Source organism: Sparus aurata, chromosome 3, assembly GCF_900880675.1.
Source record: "Sparus aurata chromosome 3, fSpaAur1.1, whole genome shotgun sequence".
Classification (NCBI taxonomy): domain Eukaryota; kingdom Metazoa; phylum Chordata; class Actinopteri; order Spariformes; family Sparidae; genus Sparus; species Sparus aurata.
In genome coordinates, this window is record NC_044189.1 from 17,719,390 (window position 1) to 17,740,556 (window position 21,167).

Below are 21,167 nucleotides of genomic sequence, written 5' to 3' on the forward strand. Positions count from 1 at the left end.
ACAGCCAGTTATTGTCTTGGAAAGAAGCTGATACCGCTAAGGTAAGCTTGGTGGTGCGTGATTTGTCATGAGGAATGGGCGTAAGTACTGAAAGAAGTCGTGGTGATGAGATCGAATGACGGAAAGGTTGTGTTGTATTGGTCGTGAAAGTAATGGAAGCTTTCCAAGCTGTCCAGTAGGAAGAGAGGGTCGAGGGTGATAGGCTGTTGATGGTGGAGCTCTGGTAGTCGCTTATCAGGGGTATAAGCGCAGGATTTACGAGTTGAATGTCGACGCCCAACTGGCGTAGGGAAGGTATCTGCGTGAGGTGCCAAGCTTCTGAACTTCTGGCATTCATTAGCGAGCTTCGGGGGCGATTCTGCCCCAAGCCATCTTCCTTTGTAGAAACCCCCAAAGCCGGCCTAAGGAGCAGCATCGCTGTACAGATGGATGTCATGTGGGTTAGTTGGTTGGTCATCGTAAAAGAAAGTGATTCCGTTCCAATTGGTGATAGGGTTGAGTCACGGACAGATTTCAGCAAGGCTCGAGCTATCCAGGGAGATGGAGGTCAAGAGTGATGGGACGGAAGGGACAGAAGTTGACGTTTGGTGCGGCGCTGGACGCAGAAGAAGGTTCGGCTGAGCTTTCCGACCGGGAATGAAGTCTAAAACTTGTTAGTGTCAAGAATGATTCCGAGAAACTCAAGGGATGTGGAGGGGCCCTCTGTTTTCTCTGCGACGATGGGACCCCGAGGTTGGAGAAGACTGAAGTCAGGGTAATCAGGCCGGAAGCGGGTGGCGATGTGGTGGGGGGAAATTGTTAGACTGGGTCCAGCTGAGGGCTTCAGGTGGGGTGTCGAAGAGTTTAGGCTGCTTTGCGACCAAAGGTGAGCCTAACGGCGAAGTAATATATACCACGCCAATGGATGCTGAAGAAACGGCAGAAGTCGGGGTGAATAGGGAGGACTTTAAGAGCACTGGTCTGTTCCTGGACCTTCCTTCACTTCCTTAGCGAGCGTGCGGTCAACTGAATCTGGCTCGGTTATGGTCGACTGAAGATTTTTGATTTCAAAAGAGATAGATGATTGTGTGGAGTCCGGGGTGAAGACCTTCTTCAAGTCCTTTATGAGAAACTAGCTTTGGCGAGGTAGGTTGTACGGGCATTCGGGGTGGGCGTGGCCCCCGCTGCAGAAGGAGTAAACGTGGAGGAAGCGGCACTGGGACACGGTGCATCCGGTACTGTTGAAGCCGTTGCAAATCGAACAACCTCCTTGGTGCATGACGGACCTGCCTTTCTTATATACGCCGTTGATTACGGGAAGATGACAGAAGGGGTAGATGACATCTGTTCTGGAGGTATGGGTGCTGGTGGAGCTGCCGACAACAGGCGAGAGAAGGCTGAAGCTCTCGTTTGGTTTTTTGTGCGGCCCAGTGTGGGTAGCTGTGTATAAAGTGAAATTAGTGGTTGCCTGTTGAGGGGGAAGAACGGGTGCTGACGACCCCAGCCGACATGAGCTGCTGGGACTGATGGAGCTGGGAGATGGAAGCTCCCTGCATCCCGGCAGAGGGTGCTGGCACCCGGTGCCAGGAGCCCCGGTTGAAGCAAGGTGCTGTGGTTGCTGGAATTAGGCGGCAGAGGGCACTGGCATCTTGGTGCCAGGAGACTTGGTTGAAGCGAGGTGCTGTTGTTGATAGAAACAGAAAGCAGAGGGCGCTGGTATCCCGGTGCCAGGAGCCCTGGTTGAAGCAATCTGCTGTGGTTGCTGGAAATAGGCGCCAGAGGGCGCTGGCATCTCGGTGCCAGGAGCCCCGGTTGAAGCGAGCAGCTGTGGTTGCGGAACGGTTGAAGCGAGCTGCTGTGGTTGCTGGAAACAGGAAGCAGACGGCGCTGGCATCTCGGTGCCAGGAGCCCCGGTTGAAGCGAGCTGCTGTGGTTGCTCGAAACAGGAGCAGAGGGCGCTGGCATCTCGGTGCCAGGGTCAAAATCTGAATCAGAATCCTTTAATGTCCCGCCGACGGGGAAATTTGTTGTCGCGGCAGAATATTACGAGAACAGTGCAATAGCAAAATAGACAATAGAATAGACACTATAATTAAAAAGGGGGAGAAAATAGCATCGAAGTACATATTTACATGATGTAGTGCAAGAATTGACAGTAATTTTTATATACAGACCGGAGCCCCGGTTGAAGCGAGCTGCTGTGGTTGCTGGAAACAGGAAGCAGAGGGCACTGGCGTCTCAGTGCCAGGGGCCCCAGTTGAAGCGAGCTGCTGTGGTTGCTGGACACAGGAAGCAGAGGGCGCTGGCATCTCGGTGCCAGTAGCCCTGGTTGAAGCGAGCTGCTGTGGTTGCTGGACACAGGAAGCAGAGGGCGCTGGCATCCCGGTGCCAAGAGCCTCCGCTGAAACAGGCTGCTGTGGTTGTTAGCAGTGGGCTGTAGGGGGCACTGGCATCCCTGTGCCAGGAGCCTCCGCAAAGTTTAGCTGCGGTGATGGCCGGAACTGGATGGCGGTGGGCACTGTGGCGTTTGCCCTTGAGGTTGTAGGTTGCTGTAGCTGATGATGATAATCCTGATAGAAGTTGGAGGGTCCTGGAATCTATCTGGGCGCTCCCTCTGGAGTGTAGTGATGCAAGAAGTGGTGGCGGAAACTCTGGAGTTGTTTGATCTGGCAGAGGATCTCTGTCTCTGCTTTTGCTGCTGCTCTTTGTTTTCTTTGGGCTTTGTCATTTGATTGTACTGTCCCTTTAACAAGAGCGTAGACGTCACTGCCTGTAGGGCTGTGCGTGATGACGTCGCCTGGAAGCGATCTGGTGTTAACGGAACGAACAGCCATGAGTTTATTTATTTATTTTTTGAAGATTGGCTGTTGTGGTGGCTAGAACTGGATGGCAGTGGGCACCATGACGTTGCCCTAGATGTTGTAGGTTGCTAGTGTCGATGATGAAAATCCTGATGGGGATTGGAGGGTCCTGAAATCCATCTGGGCACTCCCTTTGGAGTGGAGTGATGACGAGAGGTGGTAGCAGAAACTCTAGAGTCATTTGATCTGGCTGAGGATCTCTGTCTCCACTTTTGCTGCTGCACTTTCTGTTGTCTATGGGCTTTCTGCTGTCTTTGGGCTGTAGTATTTAATTGTACTGTCCCTTTTAACAGGAGCGTCGACGTCGCGGTGTGTTGCGTGCGCGTGATGACGTCACCCAGAAGAGAGCTGGTGTTGACGGAAGAAGCATACATGCGTGTGGAGAAAGTTTGGCTTTATAGTCCATTCAGTTAAACAGAATTCATTTGTCGTTTAAAGTTTTCTGGGGAGCGGCTACTGTCCAATCGATGACTGTAGAAGATGAAAGCCGGTCGGTGGAACTCACCGGAGCGTGGAGACGTTGTGACCGGCGAGTTGTTCGGCCGGTGTTGGCGGAACGATGGCGGGAGGCTTCGCTTCTTGGAGGTGAAGGAGTCGGCGAACTGTGGCGAACTGCAGCGACGGTGACTTTCTGTTCCGGAAATTCCTCGTCCTCTCTTTGCTGCGGAAGGAGGTGGGCTGGGAGACACGGGAGAGTTGTCGGGCGAACTATGATAATCTTGGATGTTGAGGAGAGATGAACCAGGCGGGAGACGAACCATGGATGAGACGAAGTTGGTGCTCTTCGGACCCGCTCGCGTCCTAGCCGGCTGTTGGGCCACTGGAATCGGGTCCTCGGGTACGGAGGTGACGGGAGAGTAGTCGGCTTCAGATGAATGGTGATCCTCATCTCGTCTGAAAGATTGTCCGACGGGAATAGTGATACGAAGTCCATGATGAGGTGAGTAGAGCCTGATGTTGCTCGTACAAAAGTTTGGATGTGCTCAGGCGAGGCGATGTCGCGTGATCTCGTTTCTGGGTGCGAGAGCGCAGAATACGAGAGCGAAGCAGATGAGAGGGTCAGGTGGTTATTTATAGAAATGCGGAAGTTGGCGCTGTTGGGGTGTGGTCCTGCTCCTGAAACTTCGCCAATTAAGCTTCAATTATTTACCTTTTAATACAACATGAAATGTAGCAGGAGTTATAGAATGTCCAACAATGTCCAACTCTGTCTTCTTCTACACATCACAGAGACCGATGTCTGGACTTCAGCAAGCTTTATTCTTCTTGTTGTATTAAGGCTTAATGTTATGCAGAATTAAGGGCGTGGCTGCTCCGACCTGCCTGTCATGGCTTATTTCCTACTCATTGAACCTGACGATTAGTCCGTGATTGTGGTGTTGATCTCCTCTGGAGAATTTTCATCATAAGAAAATATGACAAATAATACTGCTTGCTATATTGTTAATTGTACTAACAGACCGGAGGGACAGATGCCGTTCTTTTGGATTAACAAGTGACACTGGTATCTAGCAGAGAGCTGCTGGAGCTGTGAATCTCTGGAGGAGACAGCTGTAGACAGAGTACAAAGCCTCTGGAGGAACACCCAGAGTCGAGGAGAGCAGTTTATTTTTTAAACTTTTGAGATTAAGAAGTGGAATTATTGTCACTCCAGCCGACTCTAGCTCAACCTCTGCAGCAGCGAGCGTACAGCTGCCAAAATCCACTGCAATGCAAGCGGTGCTTAGAATTTATCGCAGTCTTTCATGTTGACGGACAGGGTCGTCCTACTTTTAGATGATGCATTCATAAGGGCATGGAGAGAACGATGAATAGAGACACCAGCTGTGGAGTCAAATACACACATAGCAGATGAAGATTTTCTTTTTCTTTTTCATCTTAAATTTTGTCTTGAAGCTAAGCTCTGTGACCACACTTGAGTCCTTCTGCACCAGGAATGCGGTGGCGTCAGGGGGGTTTACTCAAGTGGTCTTAATGAGGTTATTGATAGTGTTGCTTGTGAATTACTGACTTTACGAGAGCTATAATGTACTGTAATTCTCTCTATTTGACTGCTGACTTCAGGGGAAATAAACCTCACCTCATGAACATACAGAGAGGAGATGGGAAACAGACAATACACTGGAGGGTAACAGAAAGATCCGGAGACTAAACACACAGATCCAAACACGCTTTCTTCCAGCTCTTGCTTGCAGCAAATTTACAGTATGGCATTCTGTCTACTTTGGACGAATTCACCTGTGTTCAAAGTTTGTTTGACTAACCCGAATAAAAACAACAAAATGACTCAACATTTGCTAGCTTCAGGCCCAGTTTTTCTCAGCAGTTTTCGCTAAAACTGGGCATGAGGAGTCTGTAGAAGAAGAGTGAGATTAAGCAGCTATAGCAAGCAGCTCCCTCTGCTGGCAAACACAAGCAAAACGGACTCGATGCGTTAACTGGTAGGCTCCGCTACCAGGATTTTCTGCCATGTAAAAAAATAAAAAATAAACTTTGTGGTCTGTCTTTAATGCACTTAAATTATTATTATTTCCGAACTGAATGTCCACCGCCTGGCTGTCTCAGTTGCCGGGGCATTGGGCTCGTTAGGTGAAGCGGACAGGACGGATGGCAGACAAGCGGCAGCGGACAGCTCGCCTGCGTTTTCCACCTATCAGGCCTAGAGACACTGCTGCAGTGAAAAGCAGGTCAGGAGAATGAGTGAAGAGGTCAGAGTGTTACTACAGCTCAAACATGGCTAAAAAAACAGACATTAACAGAGAGTCTGTGTGAGCTGACAGTTAGAGTTGAGCATTGAGAACTAAACCAACCAAGCCAACCAATCGACGGCGGAGTAGGGTGGGTCTTATGAGAACTAGCTGGTCTTCTTGAGCAGTATGACTGCACCTTCTGCTGTTCAAACAGAACAATATAATGCCAAGGAGACACAGAACATGCATTCACGCTGATTTCCCTTCTTATTCCCATGGACTTGACAAGCAAAGCAGCCACATGATTGTTTGGCAGCCAGTGTCCCATGATGGTACTGCAGCATTTTTTTAATCGAGATATCTTCTTGAAACTGACTGCTATCTACTCTATGTGGGGATGGAGAACAGAACTTTTCCTTGGGGTCATATGAGTCCTGTGACATGTTTTCACTTGAATTAATTGGTGACTGAGATTTCTCAAGGACTCTGCAACTGCTGCCAGCTCAGGGGAATGTACTCTACCCCACTACACCATGCAGGCTATTGTGCAGTCAGTTATTCTTTATACACACCAGCAAATCTCAATTCCTAATGTTGTCCTTTTTTCCATCAAAGACTGTACCGATGTCCTGTTTTCCAGTCCATCCAGTCGAGGCTGTAAAAATGTTCCATCCCCGTCAGGCTATCTCAAACTATGAAGACTTTCTGAGATATTTCTCCCTGGGTCGATCTCTACAAGCTAATACACTTCAATAAGCTGAAGGTCTATGCCAAGGTTATAGCTTCGTCAAAACAGTGTGTCATATAAGCTACTTGGCTAAATGCGGCAGATGGATGGTGAGGTCATCGTCATGAGATGTGACTGCGAATAGTGTAGAACAGATGTGTCAGAGGACACAGTCATGGAGGACATTTTCCTGTTCTTGGTAGCAGTGTGGGCTGAAATGCCTAGGTGGAGATTCATCAAGTCGGTACCAGTTTAGTGTAAAATAGTCTTAAAGACTCAGTCATTTAATTTAATAGCCTTAATATTAGTGAGGGTAAAACAACATATGGCTTTTTAATCTTACAAAAGACTTTTCCTGTTTGGTCATAGAGTCTGTACAAACACAGCTACATTTAAGACTTCTGAGACATTCAGTCCTACCTGGAATGTGATGTGTCACCTATCATACATTAAAAGTAAAAAAAAAAAAAAAAGAAGAAAAAGCTGGTTCTAAATGAACCTAACTGTGAGCAGACACAGTATGATAACTTACATCATCTAATTATATTTAAAGCCGTGAGGGGGAGTTTATTCCACAGAACTAAAATGGTAATAGTGTGATCCCCTTTATCTCAAGCCTGAACCAACCACCAACTTTTAAACAACATTTGGTTTTCAGATCCAAGGGGCCTCATAATTAAGGGGTTAACAGATATGGGATGAAGGCAGAGCCAGACCGTGCAAGAATTGAAAGGCTATTATTAGAATGGTAAATTGAATTCTGAAATGAACAGAGAGACACGGATTTAGCCACACCTGGAGGGATGTGTTCTCCTGGTGAAACTGAAGTGTAGCAAAAATGTAGGTTTTTTTGCACAGATATGCTCCTAACCTCCATTTATGACCATTTACTTGTATGACAAAAACTTTTGGAAGTCTCCACTAGAAAAAACTGTATTGGTCTGATCTTTTTGCTCGATAATTGTGTTTTTACAGAAATCACTACTAAATCAGCACTCAAAATCACTTTAAATTATAAGCTCCATTTTAACATAGAGATGTTTTTTAAAGTTATAGACTTTGAACTTTAACAGCAGATTCATTGAGAGTGATGATTCTCCTGCATTTTACAGCTATATCCTTTTATTCTGTAAAAAGAAAAAAAAACACTATCTATTTATGGTAAATGTTAAGTATTTCTCACAGAGTGGACTATGTCGGCTGGGCCAGAGAGAGTACACGAGAAAAGAAACCGTACACAAAACAACTGAGGACAAAAACAGGATTTTGAAAAGAAAAAGCTGCTTACTATATTTCTATAGTCATAAAAAAAAGGGCCGCAAGCATGTAGATAATTCAATATTTTTCCGCTTTGTCTTAATGTCCTACTGTGATGACACAGACCTAACCTGTTACTGTGTTTTCCGACATGTCTTTGAATGAACCAGAGGAGGAGGTCGCAGCACCGGGGCCAAACACTCCCATGGGATAAAAGCCCTGCCAAGCTTTGCACCGCTCTGTCTTATTTGGACTCGACCCAGTCGGTGTTGCCAGGCCTGTGTGATGTTTGACCTACACACACATTTACTGACTGACAAGCTTGTATTTCCTAGTTATTTTTCCAAGTTGTTTATTTTATTATAATAAATGGAACTGAATAACTATGTTCTATTGCGTCCATACCTGTTTTGTCACAGGCTAGGAGTCAGGTTATGACACCAACACTGTCTTTATCACCGACTGTGAAATGACCCCTCTTACATGAATATAATACATTTAAAAACTTATCCAAGTATCCAAATGTCTGTTCTCCTTTCCTTTCTGTGTCTAAGCAACACACACAGCTGACCTTTTCCTCCCTGCGTTGACCACAGGAAGAGAGGTGGAGGCGCAGTGGTCGACCATTCTTTGAAGCGCATTCTTCATTAAAAGATGCTAAAAAGCGCTGACACCTGCTGGCTGCAGTCACAGCTCCACGCCTCCGTATCAAATCAGTGTGTTAAATCCTGGATTAATGCTGCCTGCAATTCAACAACCTGAGAACCACAATACAGCTTCAGCACCATTCAAATACCGACAGGACACAATCACTGCTCCATTATGCTGCTTTTCACCATCCCAGGGTGTGACTGATGCACTATCCTTACAATAATACAGTTACAAAAAAAAGAAATAAATTGAAATCCATAAATAAAAGCAATGGTTCAGAGAGCTCTGGTAGACTAAAATGGTATTGCTGTCAAAGCCTGACATTCTGCACAGCCACACAGCAGGGAGCAATAACAAGCCAACAGCCCTGTCAATAACACACTTTATTTGTTGTTGAGCAAAGGAGCTATCAGCCCAGGAATAATCAACACAGACTTTTACGGCCGACTGGAAAGTGTTTACTGAGGTATTTCTTCATTATTATCGTGAAAAAAGAGACCTCACTCAGCTCCCCCGGTTCAACAAGCATGACGATGTGACATTCAGCGAGCAAAAAGACCAGAGGACGTTGGTTGCAAGCTTGTTGTTTGCATTACAGACTATTGCACAAAGAGCTGAAGAATAATACCCTGGTAGTTCATTATTAAATATGTGTTTATAGGACAAATGTAGGTACTCAGCACTTTTTTGTCTGCTTTTCAAAATCTTTGAACATCAAGAGCTTCACAATGAACTCTAATCAGAGACTCTGGGTCTCTTTCCACTTCCCCCTCGCCTCTCTTCAGTCTTCAGTCCCAATGATTTCTACAGCACTCATGTTTCTGTGATGAATGAGTGGAGCACATACTACTTTGTCACAAAAACATTCATGAAGTTTGGTTCAGTAATGAATTTATTATAGGCCTTCTGACAATGACAAATGATTGTTCATTAATCATTGTTTTATGCAGATTAATTTCATTAAAACAGTGATGACAACTGTAATGTGATGAGTACAGCAATGAATGGTAAATGCTTCAGAGCAGGGGAACAGCAGCTAATGTTTAAAGTGTTATAAAGAAGTACAACAGATGTTATTCTGAGCTGAGGATGTCTGTATATTAAAAACAAAATGGATTATTATTCCACAGTGTCACCATCTGTTTACAGTGATGAAAGACTGGTCATGTTGAAGACGGTCTGCACATAACAGAAATGTATCCAACATGGATTTCAATGTTTGTAAAGACGTACACCTCTGCAAATTGATTCTGAGAGCTCACCCTTATCCAATGATAAAACGCCTCTATTCTAATGGGAGAGGAGGAGTGGTTGGATGGTTATGAAAATGATGCAACTAATATGCTATGGCCTTCAAAGTCCACAGATCTTAACCTCTTTTTGAGGGCCCTCTCCCGGTTGGGGACCTAGGTACTTCCACTATTCCCCTCACTACCATGCCCCTTTTTCTCTCTGTTGTATGAGATATAAAGAGCTGCTGGCTGTTCATTAGGATGAGACAGGAGGACGGAGTGCCTGGGAGCAGAGAGGACTCCGTTCCTCCATCCACTGTTTCTCTCGAACTTCTCTGTTTCTGTGTCTCACTGTCCCTCCTATCATCAGTATCTACCTGCATACCTGAAAATCTCTTTTTTTCCCACTGATTGTGGCACTGACACAGCCATTCATCACTGCACATCACTGTGGAATAATCCAAGCGGGGGAGACGTTCACATCTTGAGGCATTTGAAGCAGCGCTCTGACATGAAAGACAGATCTGACACTCAAATGAATAAAATAGACATCACACCCTGACTGTTGCTTCTGTCATATGTATTCATCTTCTTGTATTATATACTGGTGCTGAGGTGAGAGTCATGCTGCTGCCTATTGTTTGAAGGGTGGTATTTTCCGGATTCACTGACGCCAATTCTTGCTGCAGTTTTGTAAAGATATAGAGGAATAATACAGATATTGTTGATGCATTTATAAATATGTCACTTTATCAGATACAAGGTATATCAGCTGTAAAAACAGCTGATATAACAGTCAAACAGTCTTAATACATCTATATTGCCTCCTCGTGAGAAAGAATTAAAAACCTAATTTTACGACATACCTGCTAAGGAATGTATTATTCCCAGCAGCTGATTACCCCTTGATAATTAACACGATAATACACACAGTATTTGCTTTACTCTGAACAAAGACCTGTGATGTTACCAAAGCTGAAAAACTGCCAGTGACACTACACATGACAGCTCTGTCGTGTTAGAAGAGGCACAATATTGCCACCATGAGATAAGATAGCAGTACTGTAGGATAGGACTGGGAGATAACTACTCCTGTCCAAACTAGTGTTATCTTTGTGCCAATATACATACATACCACATACCTGCCACTTCCTTTATTTCATCTTCCCTTATGTCTATCTAATGTTACAGTAAATACAGAAACAATACATTTCAAAAAGAAAAAGGCAAAAAAATTGTGTGACACACTAAATCAACGACAAAGAACTAGCGATGACTGTGGCATCACCTCACGTGAACATAATGCAAAAACCACTGCCAACGGCCTATTAACCTGCCTGTTCTGTACAATGAAAGGGAAACAATACGCCTCTGGACTGTGAATATACAAACTACTGTCAAGGACGAGCATTTTTTGACCCCTCTCCCTCTTATATAACTACTTGTAATCAAGAATATGTCTGATAAAAAGTTGAAAGAGGCACTGGTGGAGAAGCACAGATGAGAAATCTTACTAAATGGGCGAAGTCATGGACACTGTAGTGACAGGCTCAAGGGCCTTTACCTTTTTTTCCCATGTCAACTCTTGTGCACCAATTAACTTAGCTGTACACCCAATCAGACTCTTCATCCCACTGATGACCTCCGCAGCCAGTTCTACATGCTCAAATGGCCAAAAAGTCACTGACGAGGGCTGACTTGTGCCAATGGTGTCAACACACTCCAACAACCACAGATTTTCACCGATAGCCCTGAGATTGGTTAAATGGTCTGGTGTCTCAGGCACCTTTCATTGGAATCATGTTGGTGGGGTTTCTTCAGAGCCAGTATAGGTAAGAGAAGTGGTAACAGCTACCAGTGACAACTTTCAGCATAGATATGGAGACTGTTTTGGGCCATCGCACAATCAAAGTTAATGACCAGATTTGACCTGATGTCTAACTTTTTATATGCAGCTGTCAACCATACTATCATCACCATCTTTTTGCTGCTTTTTACTTTCACTACGATGAAAATGTTTAAGAATACACTACAGCATAACTTCCTGGGTGTAAAAGTGTTTGGGTATATACATATATGTTCATTGATGATGGCACATGCATATCTGGTGGCTTCTTTAATTCTCGCTGCATTTGTGATATATTTTTCCATTTTTCACCTCTATGTCCCAAGTATGTGTTGCCTATAATACAGATGTACTCATTAACACTAACACAGAAAAAGAAGTGTAGGGCTTGGATTCAGTGCAGCAGACCACGAGGGATCTCAACCGGCAGCATCTGCCAAGAGTGCCCCACGAAAAGAAGAAAGAGAGTCAGCAACAGAGCTAAGATGACCCGACTTGGACCAAGAGCTGTTCCTTGACCGAGGCTTCTTCTGGTCAATGTCCAGGCGCAGGAGAATAAAGTGGAAGAGGCTCAACTCAGGTTGACTCAGCATTGGGAAATCAGAGACTGCTGTGTGCACATCTTCACAGAGATGTGGCTAACTCCTCATATTCCATAACAAGCTATTGTACTGGATCGACAGACCTTGTTCAGAGCCACCAGAACACAGGACTCTGGTAAGAGGAGAGGAGAAGACTGCCTTAAGACAGCCAGCCATCATTGTCCCTGTACCTTAAAAGTCTGCTGTGTTAAGTCTCAACAACTACCGCTCTGTGGCTCTCACCTCCATCCTGATGAAGTGTTTTAAAGCTGGTTCTCCAGCATATAATGGACACGATCCCTGCCAGCCTGGACCCTCAGCCTGATTTGTTCCAGTAGGTGTAGATGGAATTGGTTTTCAGAATCTCTTGGTAGTTGGTGCGGAGGTAAATTTGTCCTTGTCTCCGCCTTTTTATATGTCGTGCATGGTGCAGAGTCTGTTGAAACTCTTATTCCAGTTGACAGGGTACAGAAAGGGGATTTATGTCTTGGAGAACAGTAATAGACGTGTTAGCAACTGGGGGCTGCCATACTGAATCATCCATTTCCTTCTAGCACAATTCATTTCAGTTAATGATGATGTTTTTTTCCCCACATCAATTAGAAAATATATATTCTTACCTTTGTAGTGCCGGTCATCTTTGAGCGCAGAAAAAATGAGACAAACAGAGTTAGATTTTGCAGCTCATCTTGAAAAGTTATAGTAGCCATGAACATATTTATTTACAGCCAAAATGTCAGACTGCACCCATCAAACATCTTACTAACAGGCATAAAGGGAGGCTACTAAAATTAAATGATCTTAGTCCGTTCAAACCTTGCAAAGCTCAGCCACCATGTGAAGTCATGTCTTACTGTAGAGTGCCGATTTTACCGTGCTGTCCTATCATTTGACTTGATAAACCACCATCAGTCAAAAAATACTTTGTAGAAAATCAACTCAAATATATAATCAATGAACTGTACAGTGATAATGATGAGAAAGATGAAATGATAAGAAAATGAAAGATATAGATCTACATACATATTTGTACACAAATCATATGGTATTAAAGGGATATTCCGGTGTAAATTTAATCCATGGTCTAACACACCGTCAAACTGTGTTACACTCCCTCTCGAGAGATCAAGTTAGCAGACCGCTAATTTAGAGTTTTATCAACCTCAGAAACGACCGCACGACAACAAGACATTGCAGTAAATGGGTCCAGATATAAACTGCCACCAAAAAGCCACAAATAATGCTCAGAACAGCACCAAACTTCAGCAACAGTACAAATAGGGTCTCAGCTCATAGTCCGGGGCATCTAACCTCCGCTAACTTAGCTGGATTTCTACTGAAAAGCTGACAAAATTTACCACTCTTCTGCAGCAGCTTCCTATTGGCGGGAAGTCCCGACGACTCGATTACCGAGTGCAGTAGTAGCTCATGGATGAAAATGTATGATTATGACTCCATGGAAAAGCAATCAAAGTTCATATCTGTCTTACCTGCCAGTTTATAACAGTTATTATCGAGAGCGGACAGGGAAAAGAACGGAATTGAGCATTTCTAACCGCACTCTGTAATCATCGCGTCGGGACTTCCCCGACCCGGAAGCTGATGGAGGAGAGTTGAAATCTGTTTTTAGCATCCCAATAGCTTCCCTAGCTAAGCTAGCGGAGGTTAGATGCCCCGGACTATTTGCTGAGACCCTATTTGTACTGGATGATAAAACTCCGTAAATGAGCGGTCTGCTAACTTGATCTCTCGAGAGGGAGTGTAACACAGTTTCACGGGGATTTAGACCATGGATTAAATTAACACCGGAATATCCCTTTAATAACATAAAAGAAAATAATAGCTATTAACTGCTAACTTATATTGACCAGAACTGTGGAAGGTGTATGCCCCGATCTTCTTATATCCCTGCTCGTAATCCTTGTTAAAAACTAACTGGTTAATGTAGTGGCTGATGCATTTAAAATAATGTAAAAAGGGAAACTTAGATGTGTTTAGGGGGTGTATGTTTTCTTGATGAATTGAGTAAAAAAGTCTATAAATAAGTGACTCATTTAGTTGAATAGGGTAATGCATTTTTTAAAGATATTATTCAACAGACCAAAAGTAAAGCTATATAGACCAAGTCAAGGACGTTAAACTAAAATTAACTAAATATCATCATGGGCCACATCCGCATTGTTGTAAATGTAAGACTATAATTGTGTCTACTTTATTATCGTATTACATAATTAATAAGCTCTCTGTCAAGGAACACTATTGCAGGCCGAGTCAAACTGATCATGTTAAAAGCCTGTTTCTGTTCAGGACACACTAAATACATTTAGTATACACAGCTTCAAAAATGCACCTTTAGAAAAACACTCTCAGCCACAATGAAGCTGGCTCTCAGTGCTGCGTCATTATTTCCTCTAACTTTGGTGAACATATTCTGTTGAGAGTGCAGTCTGTCTTTTAAGTCTTATTCTTTATGCTTTTCTTAATGGCTAAGCTCAGTTTATCTCCATCAAGTATAAACATGTATTTGCTTTAAGCTCTCTCATTAAATTGTCTGCCCTTTGCATCAAAATTTTCCTTTCTTGGATAATAAGCTAGCCTGCTAACTGTGTCATTAGTTACCCCCAAAGCATCACAAATGTAACGTGTTATAATAATATATGTAATTTAGCTGTAATGGAGTAATGTAATGCATAGCTAATAATATTTCAGTAATTTATCACCACGGTTATGTCACGTAACGTGTTACAATCCACGTTAAAGACTGAATTTAAGAGTGTATTGTTGTTTGTTCAAGAACACATCCACCACCCGTGACCATATTAATACATGCTCTGTGTGTTTAATATAGCCAAGCCTATAAGTTCTTTGTTCAGTCTCTGTGTGTCTGAAATGAGCCGTATTTCATCATTCTTGAATTACACCATTTGTTCCTTGTTCTGTGGACAAAAATAAAAGGCTAAAAGATTTTTGTCTTGTCATGTCATTAGGCTACATTATTGAAGGTATAGGTCTGTTGCGTTTCATATGGCTAAGCCTAAAAGTGAATATATTTATTTCATTATATATCAGACTTTGATCGTTTGTCTGCCTGCTCATCCCTGTGACCAAGGCCATTCCTTTATTTAAAAAGATCTAGGCTGTTTCATTATTTTATAGAATTTGTTTGGGGATTTTGTTGAATGTTACTAAAACGTAGTGTAATAAGTAATAAATACTCTATTCAGTCAGTAACATTGTAATGTAGTATATTACTTTAAAATAAAGGTAACTAGTGACAGGTAATATATTGCATTTTGAAAGTAACTTGCCCAACAACAAATTGCATAGCTGCCAACATTAAGCTGTAAACAAAAAAGAAAGAAAAGAGGGACATTTTCTGGGGAACTGGCACTTTAATAGACCAGCTTTAGCCCTGAATTATTTGTTCATTCAAGTCAGGTGTTGGCCTTTAATCCTTAACTTTTTATTAGAGAGTATGATGAAACAGGCCTCTGATGAGCAAAAGGCAGGGGGGAGGAATGCTGAGATCATAAAATAATGCTGCCTCAAAATGTTGTACAAATCAACTTTGCAAATTATTTATGTGAAGGGAAATGCATTCAGCATCACACCTGCTCTTCTCATCCTTGACATGTTTACAGAGGGATTGCATTAGGGTCCTCAAGGACAAATATCGTGCATTTTTCCTAAAGTACTAAAAAAGCTGGCATCATTTCGCAAAATTTGGATCCATACAGGAGGAGGGAGGAGTAACTCACAGTGACACACGGGTTTGGGCATGTCCCATTTGCCCATCTTATTGCACTGTGATGAGTTCCAGCCCATGAGGATGAAGCCAGGGAGGCAGCTGTAGTGCAACACTGTCCCCTCCACCGGGGGCCCCAGGGGCCAAGAAGACACCAAGCCATTTTCCAATGACGTCCACATCCGAGGACACAACAACACTGGAAGAGAAAGACAGAGGAGGCTTTATTTTAGACAGGTTTTGAAGAGGGACCTCTTTTTAACTATGTTAATCTGTTAGTGATAGCAGCTGTGAACTGTTATCTGCCACTGTGAATTCAGACATTATCCAACCCTACAAATAATGTCTTCAAAAACAATATAAAAAAGGTGGAAATGACAATGCAAAGTTTTATTTCTCTACTCTTTGAATAGTTGCAAGAGTGATCAAACTCTTAACACCGGCTAAAAAGAGACAGAAATATGAGAATACAGTGAGAATTCTGTATCACATTGATAGTAAGTTATTTCACAGTCAACTTATGCAGTCAATGCCAGATATCACCAACAGACCATCAAGAAGGAAGCAGCACTCGATGGGTGAAATCTCTCCACAGCTGCCATTCCTGCTCAGTTTACTATCAGTAAAAATGTCATTACCTGCAGGTAAATTACAGGAATTACACAAAATCAACATTTCATTCAAGAAAAATACCTTTGTTCATTTTCCACATCTAATTCAGACATTTGGCTTTGGGAATACACGATTTCTGGAGTATCTGCAATTAAAAATCACCCATCCCATCAAAATAGTTGAAATAACTAATCCCAGTTCAGAAGAGAAGGATGAATCATCTGGGCTCATGGGAAATGTTATCCAGGATTTACATAATTCTCAGCAGCTAACTCTCTCCCAAGTGGGAACAAGAGCTCTAGTACATAAATCTGTAAAAAAAATAAATAAATAACAAGTTCGATAACACGGACCAACAAGTCATACAGTATGAGGTTATTCATAGAGCTCACTGCAAGGGTGAGAAATGACACTAAACAGGGTTTAATGAATCAGACAGATGCACTCACCTGACACTTACATGCCACCACACAACAGTTCTAGCATTCCTCCGAGAGCCCTATTTATTGCCATGAACACTATCTTTTTAGACTGGAAATCACAAAATAGCCTAAATATTATACAGTGGAAGAATATATAAGAATAAAAAATCACAGGGGTGCCTCCCTCAACCATAAAACAGCTGAGATAAATTAAACCTGGTCCAAAGTGCAACTGCCTGCTCTCCAGTTCACAATGAAATGATGAAAACATTCACATATCCAATGTACTTAATCATTTTTCTTCAAGGCAATGCTCAGTCTTCTATCCTCCTTATTTGTATTAAATTCTATGTATTGTCATCATATTATTTATCATCTATAAACAGATATATTTATTCATGTTTGAGAACTAACTTATTATCTGTCACTTATTCATATTTTATGACCATCATCATCATCATCATCACCATCATTATTAACAAAACTATCATTATTTTTGCTGCATTTATTGTTATTTTCAATACATATTACCTATATGTGTGTATATATATATATATGTGTGTGTGTATATGTATATATGTGTATATATACATATATAGTCATAATAATTACATGAATTATTATTGTTATTACTGTCATTTGATTTGTCACTATTTTGTTTCTCTCCCCTCTTCTGCTCTATATTTATTTGTATGTATTTAATCAATCAATTAAATCATGTATTCATTTTCTAATATTTATTTGATTTATTTACTTTTTCTTTGAGGTTGTTGAGTTGCACCTTTGGGCTCCCTAGTAATGTCATTGTGTTACAGTACCCTGGAGAGGAGAGTCACAGAGCAGGGTGAGGGCAATGATTGGGACACCAGGCTGGGAGGGAAAAAATAAGATAAGATGAACCTTACAAGCCCAAGCAGCTCCTCCGATTCCAATTATGGTGCTCAAAATCACTACAATCCTTTTTTTTCTTTCTCTCACTCCCATAGTCTTTGTTAATTTTCCTTCTTGCTTCAGATTTTTTTTCCTTCCCCTCTTGTTGTAGATGCATTCATACACTCATACACTTACTAACAAACACACCCGCGCACACACTCCGCATGCACACACCCACACCAACACACACACACACACACACACACACACACACACACACACAGCAAACCATTGACCCAAGCAGCCCCTTTCCCTGTAACAAGCTGGTTATGTTTTTGGTCTGTTTCTTTTCTCTTTTGTTTTTTATCAGCAGGATAGCTCGATGTTTTTTCAAAATCTGTGAAAAAGTGAAGCATGGGCCAAGTAAGAATTCTCTACATTTTGGAGTGGATCCAAATCACCTGACAGGTAACACCAATTATTGTTCTCTTTTGTTGACATTGTGACATTTGGACTCTGCAGAATAAATGCATAAATGCCATACATCTTAAAATCCAGGAGATGGCAGTAAAGTTCAATAGTGAAGGGGTTCGGGTCTGACCTGTGGCCCTTTGGTGCATGTCATTCCCCCTCTCTCTCCCCCCGTTTCCTGTCATTACTTGGGCTGTTGAGTTGGATGAAGCCATAAAAAAGGCAAAAAAAAAAAAAAAAAAAAATCTGACTGGAATGAGCCCCAATGACGAGAACTGAAAATACAACAACATATTTTTACCCAGTTTAACCCAATGAAGCACCAAAAGTCTTAGCTTAGAGCCTCTGTAACACACACACACACACACACACACAAAAAAAAAGGACATCATAAAATATTATTCTGTATCAATATTCTGTCCCACTCCTACTCAAAAACTCTGCTAATCTATTTGATTAGAACAATGTGGGTGTAGTTTGATCACAGTGGACTGACAGTGTCCTGGCAACATAAGCAAACTGCTTTTTTGTCACTTGTAATAAACTCTGGATCGTTGGGTGAAAAATCTGTCCAGTGTCCATGTTTGACCTGTAATAGTCCTGCACTGTCCAACCCTTTTCATGGACATCAAGCAGCTTCCTCCTGACAGCTCCAATTACCCAAATGACCGCCAATCACGCATCGCAGGACAGGCCCAGGTGAAGCAGAGTTTTCTATTTGGAGGCGTTTTTTTCCCTGTGATGAAACACTCCCGAAAGGAACTGAAAAACACTGCAGCTGAACCAGCAAATAAAGATTAGAACATAAACAAAAACAACACAGACCGGTTAACATCAATTAATAACATCTTCTAATGTCTGATGGAAGTCCATCAACACAAGTAACACACATCGAGTTAAAACTATTTGAATTTCCTGTACCTTAAATGTGAAAAACAGGTTTCTCTGCTACTGATTACTGACTGACTATTTTTTACTGAAAGGCTTCAGCTTCATCATGCGCAAGATAGCCTATGGCATGGGGAGTTCAGATGATTGCTCCTCAACATGAAAACAGAATATTTTTGTCTGCTTAGAGGGGACGGACAAGTGCTGTGTTTACATGACCCCAATGTTCCACGAACAATAAGAACTCTTATTTCCATGAGGAAACATTAGTGCCTCGTAATCCTGCAAATGCTTCCAGAGGGACAGAAACATGTCGGTGAATAAATAGAACTGGTCGGTTGCAGATACAACCTCTTGTTGGAGATATTTTTGTTGAAAGTAAACAACTCAACATCCAAAAGGCTCAAAAGGGACTGTTATTTGAAAAGACAAACAAAGCCAGAATCCAAGTTTACAATTCTTGATGGGATGTAAAGGTCGTCTAATGACACTTGAGGAAAAAAAAACATCTTTTATATTTCAATAGATTAAACACTTGACAGCAGATTGAACCACTTCGTCAAAAAAGTGATATCAGATTGAATACTTTGGAGTATGTAAACACATGTCTTGTCAGATCACGTCATGTAGCGTCCATGTAAACAGTTAGGTTGGAATCTCTAATCAGACTTCATGACTTGAACAAATATTGTTCACGTAACCACAGCCGCTGATGTCTGGATAGTGTCTCAGGTGGGAGATGAATGAATGTTTGATGGAGAACAGAGTCAGCTGGGGTTAAACTCACAGCATCTGCTGTGCTGGCTCAGATCGGTCCAAGTGCCATTGGGCAAACACTTCCTGACCTTGGGTCCCGTAATCACCCTGTTGCCCCTGCAGATGTACTCTATCTCATAGTCTACTGGGAGCACCTGCACGCTGCGGATCTACACACACAGACATAGACAAACACACACAGAAAGAATCAGAGTCGGTACACCAGTAGAAATATACCACAACACAGATTTAGAAATATTGTGAGAACAGGCTGTGTTAGCGGGCTGTTGTTTCTTAATGAAGGCTGCATTTGTCTTATCAGATCAATGATGTGTTCCACCACCCTTTAGAAAAGTCCCATGACATCCTGTTAATCAAGTTAACATGAGGAAATTCTTCAATATTTTTCTTATCTCAACCGTAGTGAGTATAAGGCCGGTCCCATTTTAGCTACATACAACAACAGACTCATGTCACACCACTCCGCTGCTCCAGGAATTACTTTTTTTAATCCACCAGTAATATCAAATGTCTTCCACTCTGCCTTTTAATAAAAAAAAAAAACATTTTAAGCTACCATCAGTGAACGCAAGTGCTTCCTGTGCAGAAGTTTTGCATCAGAAGCATTTCAATAATCCCAAAGGAATATGTTATCATTATTGATAGGCTTTCAAGTCAGTATGTGAAAGACTAACAATGAATACTAACAGTATGTTAGCAATGACAAAAAAAAAGTACATTGAAATGAAAACAGACAGCTGCACTGTGGTGAGTGTGGCATGGGTCTGTCAAATATGTATTGATTTAATCCATTTTGTGCTTTTCTGCTGACCTTTAGCACAGATCAATTTGACTGTCTCACGCCAGAATCTGACACATTACCAGAGATAGGCTTGAGGACAGAAAGAAAGACAGAACCTTCATGCATGCTAACACTTTGATACATTTGTGACAGGGTACATATTTCTAATATATAGGTTGATCTGGGCCCTGTTTTGAATTTGAAGTGAGCAATATGAGACTTTATGGAGCTGTAATGGCAGTGTGGCGGCAGCCCTTCCTCACCTGCTCTTGTGTCAGACCTCTGTACCTTATCCCTCCATCCCTGGGAGGACGGATGATAGCACAACCTGAAAGACAGACACACTGTGAGGTGGAACAGAAAAAAACCTGGCCATCCATAAAGCTCCTGTCTGTCTCAATCTTTTGCCTGTTAATGAGCTGCAATGCAGCTCTACTAATCAACACTGATGCTGCAACACCAGTTTGAGATAAATTCTTAATAAAAATGTGTAGTTTTAAAGAATATCTTTTGTTTGTTTTTTCTTATGGACATCACACCCTTTGAAAAGAGCAAACCAAAAATGAAAGAAGCTATTAACAAGTCATTTGTATCAACACAAAGCCCCATTCATTTGCACCATGGAGCTCCATTGTTGTCTAAAACCTAATGAATAGTCATTAAATCGTCAATGTGCTACACTGTTCCTTCTTTAACATAAACACACACTGTATGTGTGGGAATGAGCAAAATCAAACTTCAGTTATGCTGCCCCATATACTCAGCACCAGATGT

The 21,167-nt window shown here is 42.2% G+C and overlaps 1 protein-coding gene across 7 annotated transcripts in view; it reads right to left on the reverse strand.

The window, feature by feature from the left end:
* gabbr1b (gamma-aminobutyric acid (GABA) B receptor, 1b) overlaps positions 1-21,167 on the reverse strand; it is a 133,570-nt gene that overhangs the window by 89,559 nt on the left and 22,844 nt on the right. For 5 of the 7 annotated variants that reach the window (XM_030411982.1, XM_030411980.1, XM_030411979.1 and 2 more), the window contains 4 exons: positions 20,657-20,721; positions 19,623-19,761; positions 15,583-15,768; positions 12,445-12,462 (listed from right to left, as the gene is read on the reverse strand). In XM_030411982.1, the coding sequence (XP_030267842.1) occupies positions 12,445-12,462; positions 15,583-15,768; positions 19,623-19,761; positions 20,657-20,721 (408 nt within the window). The remainder of the gene's footprint in view (positions 1-12,444; positions 12,463-15,582; positions 15,769-19,622; positions 19,762-20,656; positions 20,722-21,167) is intronic. The other 2 variants (XM_030411985.1, XM_030411984.1) reach the window with 2 other exon arrangements.